Source organism: Myripristis murdjan, chromosome 11, assembly GCF_902150065.1.
Source record: "Myripristis murdjan chromosome 11, fMyrMur1.1, whole genome shotgun sequence".
Taxonomy (NCBI): Eukaryota; Metazoa; Chordata; class Actinopteri; order Holocentriformes; family Holocentridae; genus Myripristis; species Myripristis murdjan.
In genome coordinates, this window is record NC_043990.1 from 3,177,422 (window position 1) to 3,192,389 (window position 14,968).

The 14,968-nt window shown below is 43.1% G+C and overlaps 1 protein-coding gene across 3 annotated transcripts in view; it reads right to left on the minus strand.

Moving 5' to 3' along the window:
• Positions 1–14,968, minus strand: part of LOC115368133 (protein MTSS 1) — an 89,593-nt gene that overhangs the window by 56,698 nt on the left and 17,927 nt on the right. For all 3 annotated transcript variants that reach the window (XM_030064128.1, XM_030064129.1, XM_030064127.1), the window contains exon 3: positions 14,702–14,775. In XM_030064128.1, the coding sequence (XP_029919988.1) occupies positions 14,702–14,775 (74 nt within the window). The remainder of the gene's footprint in view (positions 1–14,701; positions 14,776–14,968) is intronic.

A 14,968-nucleotide genomic window follows, 5' to 3' on the forward strand; every position in this document is an offset into this window, starting at 1 on the left:
TGAAGTAAAAATAAATAAATAAATAGATATTTTTATTATTTTTATTTTTTTAGTTTAGAAAACTGAAGACAAAAAAAACTGAAAATTAGCCAAAAAAAAATAAAAAAAAATCCTGTAATATATTTTCAAATATATAATTCTACTAATTATAAATACAGTTTTCTGAATATTTTAAGGTTTTTTTGGTTTGTTTGTTTTGGCTAATTTTCAGGTCCATTTTTTTCTCTTTTTTATTTTTTTTTATTTTCAGGACTTGTTTTTGTTACTTAATTTCTGGTGGTTGTTTTCTATTTATTTTCTAATAATTTCTTTTTTTTTTTTTCTTCTTTTTAACAGGCTGTCAGACTAATGGGCTTTCTGTCTGATGAGGTAAATTCTTTCAAAAATAAAATTAACAGGTGTGTGTGTATGTGTGTGTGTGTGTGTGTTTGGGGTGGGGGGTTGTGTTCCTTGTCATAACTCTCTCAGTAAATGATGATAAAGAGAAGTGACACATGGTGGGAACAGATGGTCCAGTTTGAAATATCATCCGTGTTTATCTGATGTTGAACAATATTCATATTCTCATTAATATCATTACAACTCAAACTTTGAGAAGCACTTTTCTAACTCCAAGTCACTGCTGTTGCTGCTGCTCAGCTTATTTAAAGTAGCAGAACCCGTGCGTGTGTGTGTGTGTGTGTGTGTGTGAGAGTGAGTGTGTGTGTGGGGCGACACTCCTCAGGAGGAGGAGATGATCTGCAGGCCTCAGATTCCTGGGGCTGCAGGTTTAACATGCCTTCTGCAGGGCTCTGTGTGTGTGTGTGTGTGTGTGTGTGTGTGTGTGTGTGTGTGTGTGTGTGTTGGGGTCCACTGAAGTCTTGGGATGCTTTAAATCGGTGACCTGGGAGCAGCTCCCCTCCCTGAACGCCTCCTGTGGTCGGACCGATGCGTCACTCTGCCGATACCGGCTTCTCATTGGCTGCCAGATATCGGCCAATCAGAGCCGTCACCTCTGATGCGATGACGGTTTCTGCCTGGCAACAGCTACAAACAAACAAATCCAAAAAAATCGATTTTCTTTGCACGTACTGATTCATTTACATGTTTTTAATATATAATCTTTTCATGTACTGAGTGTTTCAATTAATATTGAATAGATTTATGCTGTTGCCATGGAAATTTAATTAATTTCATCAGTCTGGTTTCCGTGGAGAGTTTTAGTGCCGTGTGTTGATCTGAACGTTTCAGAGGCGCCTGACGAGAAGAAAATTCTGGAGGAAACACTGAATTTATTTAGAGGCAGATTTATTTTACTGGTCAGAAATTTAATTTAATTAAATTTTTTATATTTTTTAGTTTTTAGTTTTTGTTGTTATCAGATTTATGGTATTTCTTTAATTTTTTTTAGTATTATTTTATTTGTTGTACTGTATTTTATTTGAGGTTTTTTTTTTTTGCCCTTTTATCCTACCTTATATTATTGGATTTTTTTTCTATTCTTTTCTTTTCTTTTTCTTTTTTTATTTGTGTTGTTCTTGTCATATTTATTTTATTTAATTTATTTTCTCACATATTTTATTCATTCATTCATTTATTTATTTATATTGTTTGAAAAAGTCCAATTTAAAGTCACACTCAACATCAGCAGAAAATATCAATCAGAGATGATGTGTATCTGCCTGCAAACACCCGAATAGGTGCAATCCTAATACCTAGTCTAATGACACACACACACACACACACACACACACACACACCTGTCAACCTGTCTGTCATCGACTGGTCTGCAGCTGCTGTCCAGTCAGCTGCTGCGGCTTCACTTCACTGAGTTGTTGCTCTGTGCGTGTGTGTGTGTGTGTGTGTGTGTGTGTGTGTGTGTGTGTGTGTGTGCAGGAAGTTTCAGCTCTTAAAATGATCCAAACACACTCAGCTGACAGCACAAAGTCCTTCAATCAAACAGTGAGGAAGTTATTATTATTATTATTATTTTTTAATTATTTGTTTGTATTATTATCTGTCAGTGTGTGAGTCTGAAGATCCTTCACAGCAACGACAAGAGAGGAAAAATTCTATTTACATTGTGCAAATTTGTTTTGGTTTAGTTTAATAATTAAATTATGAATGAATGAATTAATTTTAAATGTATTTCCTATTTTTTTTTTTTAAGATGAATCTTCTCGGTGGCTTACATACATACAGTTTAAATGAAATACGTGATTACTGTTTAATGTTAGAGTTATTTTTTTATGTTTCAGTCATGTTAAACACAGTCAAAGTCCAGCAATCAAAAAACATAAAACTGAAAATCTGAAAGAAAATTAAAGAAAAAAGAAAAGAAAAAAGTAAGAAAAAATGACCTGAAAATCAACCCCAAAAGACAAACAGATTTTTTTTCACTGTAATATATTTTCCTACATATAATTACAACAATTATAAATATAGTTTTCTGGATATTTTCTCCCTAGATTTTTCATATCTTTAATTTTCTATTAATTTGGTGGATGCATTTCTCTCAGCAGACATCTGGACTGATCAGTTGCACCGTCTCCCCTCCCACAGCCATATAAGCCCCGCCCACCGCCCGGTAAGCCACGCCCACATATAGGTAAACCCTGCCCACGAGCCGTAGCTCCGCCACAGAGCTGGGTCAGCCCTGTCTGGCTCACAGGGATCCTCTGGACCCTCAGCAGCTGGAAACTGGGCGGGACAGTCATGAGGCTCCCAGAAAATCACGGAATGTCCCTTTAACAGCTAAAGTCACACAACATGTTCAACTGTGCTTTTCACCACAAGTCATGAAGACTGCAGACAGACAGACAGGGAGAGAGAGAGACAGACAGAGAGATAGAAAAAGAAGAAAAAGAAAGACAGAAAGAGAGAGAGAGAGATAAAAGAGTGAGATAATAACAGAGGAGGTGTGGGAACAGGTGACCAGACGCATCACTGCAGCCTTTTATCTCCATTTACACAAGGCACTGCACTTAACTTTAATTACACACACACACACACACACACACACACACACACACACACACACAAGGCGGGGCCTGCCTGTGTTGGCTGTCTGCTATTTGATGAGCTGTGATCTATTCAGAAGAGCTGCAGGCTGTTAGACACAACTTACACACACACACACACACACACACACACACACACTGGTGATGATGACAGAGAAACGCAGCAGTGTGTTTCCTCCTCCTGTGTTTTTGGTGCAACATGAACACCGAGCAAGCCCAGACCGTTTTTTTTTTTTTTTTTTTTTTTTTTTTTTTTTTTGAGGGGGGTAACATAACGCTGAATCAGCTGTTGCACTGAAAAACCTCTAACACACACACACACACACACACACACACACACACACACACACACACACCTTGTCTTGGATTATCTCAGCATCAGGATCAGAAATACTTTGTTGATCCCTGAGAAAGAAATTCTCAAGAGAAATAATTCAATTATAAGAGAGAAAAAAAATAAGAAATAGAAAAATATGTGCATTATGTGGAAAGAAAGAAAGAAAGAAAGAAAGAAAGAAAGATAGAAAGAAAAAAAGAAGGACAGAAGGAGCAGGTATGTGCAATATCTATAAACTACGTGAATCCACTCAGAGGTGATGAACCTTGGTCCACTTTTGTTCAGTGTTCACACGCTGCCAGGAGCTCACACACACACACACACACACACACACACACACACACACACACACACACACACACACACACACACACACACACACAGAGCGGGGTCGATAGCCCCTGTGTGTGTGTCTGAACTTTTAACTTTCGTTTCTCTTTTCTGTCTCATCACTCCGCAAAAAATGGAAAAGTCTGAGATTATAAAGTTAAAAATTTACAAGCAGAAGGAAATCCTGCTGGTTTGAGTCCAGAACCCCAACCTCCTCCTCAGCATCTGGACTCTGAAGAGACGTTGCTGTGACTTGGGCTGATTCAGAAGAAAACAATCTGCTGATTCTGGGCTCAGATCAGCAGGATCTCCTTGTTCCTGCGGGTTCCTGTGGGCAGCATTTCCTGTTAGCTTAGCATAAAGACTTGAAGTCTATGGGAGTCGTTAGCCTGCTTCTGTCTCCCAGACAGAAAGACTCTGATGAGCTGTGACGTTCACCGGCGGTTTACGTGCTCTGTCGGGGTTTCCTAAACTTCCTCTGCACATCTGAACGAGCCGGAAAAGTTTGATAAATCTCTGATTTTCCTGTGTAAACATCGGCAGGAAGGAAACAGGAAATAAAATAATAAAAATGAGGCCCTTTGTTGGTGTGAGAGGAGGAATATCAAAGCTTGTCTGCAGCTCAGAGCGTCAGAGGTGCTGGGAGGTTTATTTTTTCACTTTTATGGAACTAGGCTAACGACTCCTATAGACTTCAAGTCTTTATGCTAAGCTAACGGAACTGCTATCCATAGGAGCTGGTCCACTGGACGTCCAGAGGTGAAGATGGTGTCCAACATCTGGTCTCAGTCTGGAGAAGCTAGAGAAGGGGATTTTTTTTTTTTTTTTTTATTTGTTGTTATTTGTTGGAGTTTTCCTTTAATGCCGTGTTTGGTGTTAAAGTGTTTTTTCAGAGATCTTTGAGAATGGAGTCTTTCCTGATTCCAGTGAACTTTATTAAAGCCCGTCACTGGAGCACAGGGACTTTTTATTTTTATGGACTTTGAACCCCAGATGATGAAACCCGGTCATGTGATTGGACGACAGGGCGCCGCCTCTACGTGGCGACGGCCTTTATAAGAATCAGAGGAATCAGAGAGACGCTGATCCAGAGCCGCCGGCTGTTTGTCCGAGTCCATTTCAGCAAAGACAAGAGACGAGACGACCATGAACGTCCACACCTCAGTGATGCTGCACACCATGTTTAATTTCTGCTCACATTATTATTTTTTTTACTCACTTCTTTTGCCTTTTCCCCACAAAAAAGTAAATAAAAATCAAGTGAACATACCCAGGTTTAGAAGGTTTTACTGTCGGCTCATGTGGGATTCACACTGGACAAAAATGACAATAACCTATCAAAAGCAAGAATTAATGAAGGAAACTATAATATTCTGCGGATTAACTCTTAACAGTGCAAAAATAACGTTTCTGTCTTCATTTTATTGTTCATACTAGGTGCAGTGCAGAGTCAAGAATGTGCAGCAGGAGATGGAGGATGTGAACATCCTGACCGCTGCAGGTGCTGCTGCTGTCACGTTTTCAGATTTTGTCACTCGTAACATAAATATCCACATTATGAATAAGAATGTACTGACAAACACATTCTCTACAGTGAAGAGGACATACTGCCACATCATGCAGGGGAGACTTTTGATGAAGTGTGATTTCACTTTTTTTTTATTTTTTCCACAGTGCACACTTCAACATCTCATCATGAGTGCTAATCCCTCAGATTAACCATGAAATCTGTCTTTGCAGATGATCAAGTGCTGGTTTGATAGTCTGATCATATTTCCTGATGTGTTCAGGGTCTTTAATTGTCTTGTTGGAGGTTTGTGATTGTGCAGGTAAAGCAGACCTGTGACCTTCAGCTTGGACAGATCTCACTGACAGTGTAATAGTTCAACATAATTAAGAAAATTAACATGGGAGTGAATGAGGATCAGCTTTGCTATTATAGATAGATAGATAGATAGATAGATAGATATACTTTATTGATCCCAACCAGGGAAATTCTGGTGTTCCAGCAGCAACAGTAGAAACATACAATAAAGTTAACTAAAAAAAAAAAGAATAAAGGCTAAAAATATACAATAGAGACTATAAAGAATAAAGACTCAAAAAATACAATAAGGGCTAACCTAAGGAAAGGAGATACGAGATGTGAAAATATACATATGGATAGTAAATACACAGTTAAGGTGCTGGGCGATGTACAATAAGTACAGAAACAGTTAAGGAAATCCAATAATGATACAGCACCTGCGAGACAAAACAAAAAGGATTATAATAAAGGTCGACAGCCATCGAAAAAAAAAAAAAAAACACACCAAAGTCCTACAAGACAAACTGATTCCTACCACTGATGAAATAGAAATAACAAGTGTCATTTACTTATTTTACTTACGTTTGTCCAAGAGGACACTGATATGGCAGTATAGAGTCACACAAACTGTGGAGAACATTTGTTTGTCAGTACAACTGAATTTATAATATGGACATCACCTTACAAGTGACAAAATATGAAAACATGATAGCAGCATCACCTGAAGAAGGAAAACCAAAACCATACACATACTCCACCGCCATCCTCATCGTCACAATTCTGGCATGCCACTTCACCTAGTTTGAAAAATAAAATGAAGACAAAAAGACATTTTGTAATGTTACAGTTAATAAGCAGCATGATATAATTTCCTTCATTAATTCTTGGTATTATTACTTTAATCCCTTCTTTTACTTCCACATGATCTGACAGTAAAACCTTTGAAACGTGGGTAAGTTCATTTGATTTATTAAAATGCATTTCAAATGAAAATGCCTTACATTTACTGAAAGAAAGAAAGAAAGAAAGAAAGAAAGAAAGAACAAGAAATAAAAACGAATTTTGTTAAGAGGGTGAAATAACACTAGTAATAAATAAATTAATCAATACATAAATTTTGACAAAATGTGGGTTAAATTGAGACGATGTGAGGAGACATTAAACATGGTGTTGTAATTTGATGGCTCACCTGCGATGAGCAGCAGAGCCGTGAGGAGCAGCATCACTGAGGTGTGGACGTTCATGGTCGTCTCGTCTCTTGTCTTTGCTGAAATGGACTCGGACAAACAGCCGGCGGCTCTGGATCAGCGTCTCTCTGATTCTTATAAAGGCCGTCGCCACGTGGAGGCGGCGCCCTGCCGTCCAATCACATGATCGGGTTTCATCATCTGGGGTTCAAAGTCCATAAAAATAAATAGTCTCTGTTCTCTACTGACTGGCTTTGATATACGCTGTATGTGCACACTAAGTCCTGGTCCACCTCCACCTGCAGGAGCTTCTCTGAGCTCCATCCTAAATCCAGAGGCATTAATTAATATGGAGTTGGTCCTCTGCAGCAGAACAGCTTCCACTCTTCTGGGAGGCTTTCTGCCAGATGTTGGAGTGTGTCTGTGTGTGTGTGTGTCCAGAAGAGCCTTTGTGAGCTCAGACTCTGATGTTGGACCAGAGGGCCCGGCTCACAGTCTCTGTTCTAGTTGGTCCCAAAGGTGTTGGATGGGGTTGAGGTCGGGGCTCTGTGCGGGCCGCTCAGGTTCTTCCACCCCAAACTCAGCCGGCCACGCCTTTATGGAGCTGCTCTGTGCACTGGGGCTCAGTCATGCTGGGACAGGACAGGGCCTTCCTTCCCCAAACTGGTCCCACAGAGCTGGAGGCAGAGAATTGTCCAAAATGTGTCGGTGAGCTGAAGCGTTCAGATTTCCCTTCAGTGGAGCTGAGGGGCCGAGGCCGAGCCCACAAACACCAGCCCACAGCGTGACCCCTCCTCCAGCAAACTGCACCGTCAGCACAATGCGCTCAGGCAGGGGACGTTCTCCTGGAGGCGGGGAACGTTCTCCTGGAGGCGGGGAACGTTCTCCTGGAGGCAGGGAACGTTCTCCTGGAGGCAGGGGACGTTCTCCTGGAGGCGGGGAACGTTCTCCTGGAGGCGGGGAACGTTCTCCTGGAGGCGAGGAACGTTCTCCTGGAGGCAGGGAACGTTCTCCTGGAGGCAGGGGACGTTCTCCTGGAGGCGGGGAACGTTCTCCTGGAGGCGAGGAACGTTCTCCTGGAGGCAGGGAACGTTCTCCTGGAGGCAGGGGACGTTCTCCTGGAGGCGGGGAACGTTCTCCTGGAGGCGGGGAACGTTCTCCTGGAGGCAGGGAACGTTCTCCTGGCGTTCCCCAAACCCAGACTCGTCCATCAGACCAACACATAGAGACGCCTGATTGGTCGCTCCACTGAGTCCAGAGTCTGGCGGTGGCGTGGCTTTACACCGCTCAGCATCGTGCAGCGGTGGCTTCCTGTTCCATCACTATTCCAGCAGCACCTGGAGCTCAGTGAGCTCTTTAGAACCAGACGCTCTGTCACTGATGTTGGTGAAGGCAGACTGCAGGGCTGCTGCTGGAGGTTACACACCTGTGGGGACGGGGCTGAATCAAACACCTGAACTCAGTGATCAACAGGTGTGGCCCAGTAATTCTTTTTTCCTTATAGTGCATGATAAAATGTTGAAGCCAGTGGTCTCCTGGGAGTAAATGGATGATTTGGGGGGTCTCCGGTGGGCCAAGCTGATTATTTATTGAAAAAGTTGAGTCCACGGAGCTGGTTTTGCTGGTTTTGTTGGTTTTGCTGGACTAAATGAAGCGATTCCTCACAGAAGTTGGTGTGAGGGGCAGCAGGGACGTCGGGCTGGTCGCCGCAGCGTGACGGCAGAGCGCTGAATTATTTATCAGGATGCTCAACCTTTACAAACGGCCACAACACCGCCGCCCTCCTCTCTCTCTTTTGTTTTATTAGGCCTCTCCTCTTTCTGCATTCAGTTCCTCTCTTCAACAATTCCAAAAAAAACAGCAGTAATGAGAGGAAAATGTAAAAAGTGGGCGTCTTTCCTCTGACAGTAAAACCCACTCGTCACTCTGTTATGACCGGCAGCGGTGCGTTTAATTATTCCTGCTGATGCTCCCTCGGGCGGGTGGGGCTTCATAACTAATTAAGGCCGGGTTGTGCAGCGGATGAAGAGAACACACACACACACACACACACACACACACACACACACACACACGGCCTCACCTGCTGGGCGGCCCTGCTTAATAATTCAAGCGCACCCTCCACACTCAAACAGAGCGACATGCCCGGCCCAACGCCGCTGCAAAAATAATGACCATGATGATTAAAAAGTTATTTATTGAACATTATTTTACTGTGTTTGTGCACCTTCTCCTCTTCACTTGTGTTCTCCTTCAGACGTTTTAATCTCAGTTCTGCTTTTCCTCGATTTTGAATGAATAAACACATTTATTCATTCACTTTTGTTTTTTTTTTTTTTTTTTGCGTTTTTCAAGCGAGTGCAGCGACCGTCAAGTCGTGATTCCTCTCTTATCATCTGATCGAGCTTTTATTTAAATAATCACCTCAGAGGCAAACACTCCACCAGCGTCCCGGCACTGGACCATCATCTGCTTTTAGGAAATAAAACAACAGTTCAAAGGTCCTGATCTGATCCACGCTTGTGTTTTCTTTTTTCTTTTTTTTTTCTTTTTTTTTTTTGTCACATGATTGGTGCTGCTCATTCATTAAGCTGTGACTGTTTAAGTGTTATGGAAGTGTGAAAAGCTAAAAAAAAAAATGGAAATATAAAATTGCAGCCCATGATTATCGTATTAATTTAACAAATGAAAACTAATTGAATATCCTGGTCAAAAAAAAAAAATTCCAGTTAATGTTTTTTTTTTTTTTTTTTTTTTAAATCAAAGCTTTATTTCCAAATGAGCCACAAACCAGATTAAAAAAAATAATAATAATAAAAAATATTTTAAAAAATCAACACTGCTTTACATTACGTGTGTGTGTGTGTGTGTGTGTGTGTGTGTGTGTACATGCTTCCAACAGAGGATCACATTCTGTCTGACGTCAAACCAGGCAGCTGCTGCTGTTGCCGTGGCGACGCCATACCATAATAAGGGCCCTTCAGAATGCACAATGCTGCTGCTGCTGCTGCTGCTGCTCAGCCTGCATTCACAGCAAACTGAGGCATGAAATATTCATCAATAAATTAATTAATTAAAATAAAAAAATTAAAAAAAAAAAAACACTGAACTGGAACTGAAATGTTGATCATCAGCTGCTGGACCTGTTGGGGTTTTTGTGTTTTTCTGCTGGCCAAGTGTATGTATGTGTGTGTGTGTGTGTGTGTGTAGTGTAAATACAGGGACAGGTGGGTAGGTGTAGGTGTGTTTTCACGTTGCTGTGTGGTTTTCTGTGTGTCTGTGTTTGTTCGGGCTGTGAGAACAAACTTCCTGCAGGACAATAAAGACTATTTCTATCTATATCTGTTTATGTTTATTTAGTGTACAGAGTGTGGGACATGAAGGCAGAGTGATGTGGAGCGATCGCAGCCCAGAGGGACGTCCTCATGTCCTCCTCTGTCCGACCAGCAGCCAGAAAACCCAAAGGTGTTAATCTGATAAAGACATGAAGGGAGGAAAGACGACAACCTGAGCGTCTTGGTGAAGCTGCTGAAACCCTCCCCTATCGAAATGATACTGAACCGCAGAGGTGTGTGTTAACGTGGACGTCAGTCGGCCTGCGCTCAAACGTCCCGGCTGTCCTCGGGCCCCTCGGCTGTCCTCGGCCCCCTCGGCCGCGGGGGCAGTGGGGGGCAGCGGGGCGTCCCGGGCCGCCAGCAGCTCACGCGGCGCGTCTAATAACAGCCAGAACTATATTTGTATGGGACGTCCCGCCTGCCAGCAGCCGTGTGATATTTACAGAGACGTGGAAACACTTGAACTTTGATACGGTGGAGACTTTTCAATATCAGCTTCTCCTGTCACCCACTCAGTGTTTCTTAAAGGGATATTCCAAAGTTTTGGGCAAATTCCCCTTTTCCCAACTTCCCCCTGAGACCAGATGTGAAGACACAAGCCTCACAGCAGCTTTGATTTACACTGTGTAGTTTATTTTTTCACTTTGACAGAGTCAGGCTAGCGACTCCCACAGACTTCAAGTCTTTATGCTAAGCTAACAGGAAATGCTACCCACAGGAGCTGAACCGCTGGACGTCCAGAGGTGAAGATGGTACGTTGGAAAAAGGGGATTTGGCTTCAAAGCGGTGGCTCGGGGACTCAAACAGGGTCTGATCAGGCCGAGTTCTCAGCATCGTGACGTTTTCCTCCAGCACTTCAGGTTCTGCCTCGGCTGTGTTCTCATCAGGAGCCGCTCTGTCTGCTGCAAACACCTCACAGATCAGCTACGGTGGCCAAGAACGGACATAAGTCACATTCACACGTGAACAGAACACATCAGCACAGAAAAGGACCGCAGTGAACCTGCACAAAGGGCACAGCTTGGTACTGGATCCTTTATTTTTACTCCTTCTTTTATTTATTTTTTTTTTTTAAATTGCACCAGCCTTGAATAAACTTTCTTCACCTCCAGCCTCAGCTCCCTGCTGACTCTGGTCTAAAAACCACCGAGAGCCCAGATCTGATTTATGTCCAAGGACGCTAAATATTTTAAAGTTGGTTATTAAATGAGAAATTTATTATCTAAGAAGATTACACCTCTCTGTTTTATATTTTAGCTCTGGTCCCGGAGCTTCTCTCTTGCAGGATCACAGGAACTTCAGCAGAAAAGACGAAAAGCCGAAGCTTAAAGACGAAGCCGAGCGTCTGCAGGGACGACGAGGAAACGTGACACGACCGGCAGCAAAGCACAGACACACAGCCGAGCTCCGGTTACACTGCTGTGTGTGTGTGTGTGTGTGTGTGTGTGTGTGTGTGTGTGTGTGTGTGTGTCATGCAGTGAAGTCAGCAGAGAGAGGCTGGAGGTGAAGCAGAGTGTGTGTGTGTGTGTGTGTGTGTGTGAGCTGGAGAGCAGAGACATGACAGAGCTGAAGACAGGGGACACACACGGGAGAAAACAGCCGGCGCTTTCCGTCTGGATCATGAACCAGTCGGCCAATAGGAAGCCGGCTGCTGACCTTCATGGTGAACACCTTCAGGACAGAGCCCTGATCTCTCAAATAGGAATTTAAAAAAAAATTAAAATTCAAGCACAGAACGAAGGGAAATTAAGAAAAATGTGTCCTCTGCCGACGGAGACAGGAACGCTGCAGCCGGATGTTTTATTAAACTTCACCTTCCAGGACCTGCAGGCAGGGACGGTTTTTGCTATGGGCAATGTGGGCAACCGCCCAGGGCGCAATCTACTTGGGGGCGCACAAGCGCCGACGTTTCAGCTGGAATTTATTTTGAAAAAAAAAAACAGAAGAACGTCCTGGAGTCACGACTGCACTTTCACAGCAAATTCATTTATAGATTTTAATGTTTAAAGTCCTTTTTTATTTTTTTTTATCCGTCTTCTTCACTCGCTGCAGTTTCCTCTGTGTTTGAGCCGAGTCGAAACTCCTGACCTGAGATCTGCAGCCGAGGCGATGATCTCACCAAATAACTGTGTGCCAAAGGAGGCCATCTGTGTGCCGCACACACACACACACACACACATACACACACACACACACACACACACACACACACACACACACACGCTGCAGATCCCACAGCAGGTCAAGGACACACACATGACCGTCCTGTGAGGAGGAGTGTGTCGCGTGTCTTCATCAACACAGTTTTCTAGAACGCACTAAGAAGAGCCTCGTGTGGCATTTTGTGTCGCTCAAATTAAAACCAAAAAAAACCCAAAACTATATTTGTCATTATGAAAAATCCATCAATGTCTGGATTTAACTCCCGAAAGTTAGCAAGAAATTTGTCAAGAAAATGATCGGAAAAGTAACAAAAAAAATGTGTCTTAAGAAAAAAAAAATCTAGAAATGAGCAAAAAACAAATAAACAAACAAACAAAAAAAAACCCACCAGATTAAACACCAATTAAAACACATTTAAAAAATTACATGAAAATTAAAAAAAAAAAGAATAAAATAAATTAAGTAAAATAAAAAGTGTTTTGTTCAGAGGGTGAAATAAAACCTTTGAAAAATGGGTTTGAAAAGTGGAAGTTCAGTAAAACCTTTTTCTGAAGTTTAAATGAGGAAGATCTGGACCGGGGCCACGTGACTGAAACATGAAAACGGAGCGGACTGCCCCTTTAAGTTTGAAGCAACCAAACAGCTTTTGGGGAAAGTAAAAAAAACACGTACTGTGCCTTTAAACAGCAGCAGGTTTCTGCTGCAAACTAAAAGTACAGCGATTTCTCTCCTCTTCTTCACTCCACCTCTCTCCTCCTTCTCCTTTCCTCTCTTCCCTCTCTGCCTCCTCTCTCCTTTCCTCCTCCTCTCCTCCTTCAGTTTCTGGTCCACGTCTGTGACGGGACGCTGCCACAAACGCTGCCACTCTACGGCCCTTTCAGGACCAAATCCTCCCTGGCAGCAGGTTGCTATGGAGACCACAGCCTCACACATACACACACACACACACACACACACACACACAAACACACACACAAACACAAAATACTAGTGACAGATAGAGAGGGGAAGGGTGGCCACTGTATTCTGTGTGTGTGTGTGTGTGTGCGCGTGTGTGTGTGTGTGTGTGTGTGTGTGTGTGTGTGTGTGCTGGGATCTGGTAAAGCAGCCATTCTCCCTTTACATTACATTTTGAATCTATTCCTCCTTTTACTCTACAAACTAAAACTGTTTCATTCCAGCTTTCGTGACTTTTAGGAACTCTCTCATCCGGATGGACGATGAGGGCAGAACTCGATCAATCAAAGCACTTTATTGATCCTGAAAGGCGATTGGATTAAAGCCAAAGCGTGTCGCTCGTTAATCCCATCACACCCAAAGAGAGAGAGCGGGCGTCAGACGGCGAACATGAGATAAACACAAACACTGCAGTCAAATAATAAATAAATAATAATAAATAATAAATAATAAAGGAAGAATGATGCTGAATGAGAAAATCCACCTTTTAAATTTGGTGTATTGTCCCTTTAAAGGACATTTGAACGCCCAGGCCGTTTGTGTTTGAGGAGAGGAAGACAGGTACGGCCGGGTGTGACTGCACAGCCCTCTAATTGTCAGTGCGGTTGCCGAGGGAAACCAATAATTCACTCTCTCTCACACACACACACACACACACACACACACACTCACACACACACACACACACAGAGTCAATTACAGAGCGGCAGTGACCTGGAGCCCTCAAATCGTCCCGGTGATGACTGACTGTTTCTGCTGCGACTGTTGTCACGGTGACAGCCTGCAGGCCTGACAGGAAGCTCACACACACACACACACACACACACACACACACACACAGATGACAGTATCACACCCATAAGCCAGGAAAACGGTGATTTACCCCGACACACAGCAGCAGGATGTGTGTGTGTGTGTGTGTGTGTGTGTGTGTGTGTGTGTGTGTGTGTGTGTGTGTGTGTGTGTGCACTGCAGACAAGCAGAGAGACAGCGAGGTCACTTCCTGTCAATCGGCTCAGGACGGCGGCTGATACTGACGATTGATCGGTGATCGGGACAGCCGTCGCCTCTGATCACTCAGAGTGGCCTCGATCCCGCCTCCCCAGAGTCTGTGATGTCACTGTGATCAGCTGTGACAGAGGTCAAAGGTCAAACCGGTCATGTGTCTGCAGCGGTGACGGAGCGGGGTCGCTATCGATACCGAAAACGGCAAGCGAGACACTTTTAGCCTCATTTACGGGATTTTATTTGACATTTCATCATCGGCTGGCTAATTAGCTAATCATCCTCGTCAAAACCCACGGCAGCGCTGTTACCACGGCAACAGAGCTTCACGGCCTTCAGAATAAAATCGTTTTTCTTAGAAATATTCATCATGACACCAAGTTTTTTTGCACTTTAAAGACGTCAGTTTATATCGCCCCTAGACGCTTCTAAAAAAAAAAAAAAATTGGATAGTTTCTCAGCTTTTCCCATCAGTACACCTTCTGTTTTATCCACACACACACACACACACACACACACACACACACACACACACACACACACACACACACACACACACACACACACACAGTGCGTCCTACCTCGGCTGTTGGTTGCCAGGTCGGCCACCTTCTGAAAGGCGTCCAGGAAGGCTGCTACCGCGACAACCGTCGTCCTGGGAGACAGAACACAAAACACACACACCGGCATCAGAACACACACAAAAGGCAATTTTTTGTATTTTTTAATGTAGTATATGTAGTAATATGTAGAAATCCAAATGTTGACTCCACTTCAGATCCAGAATCACATACAGATCAGGGTTCAACTGATAAAAATGTAAGAATCGATAAAAATATCAGTATTTT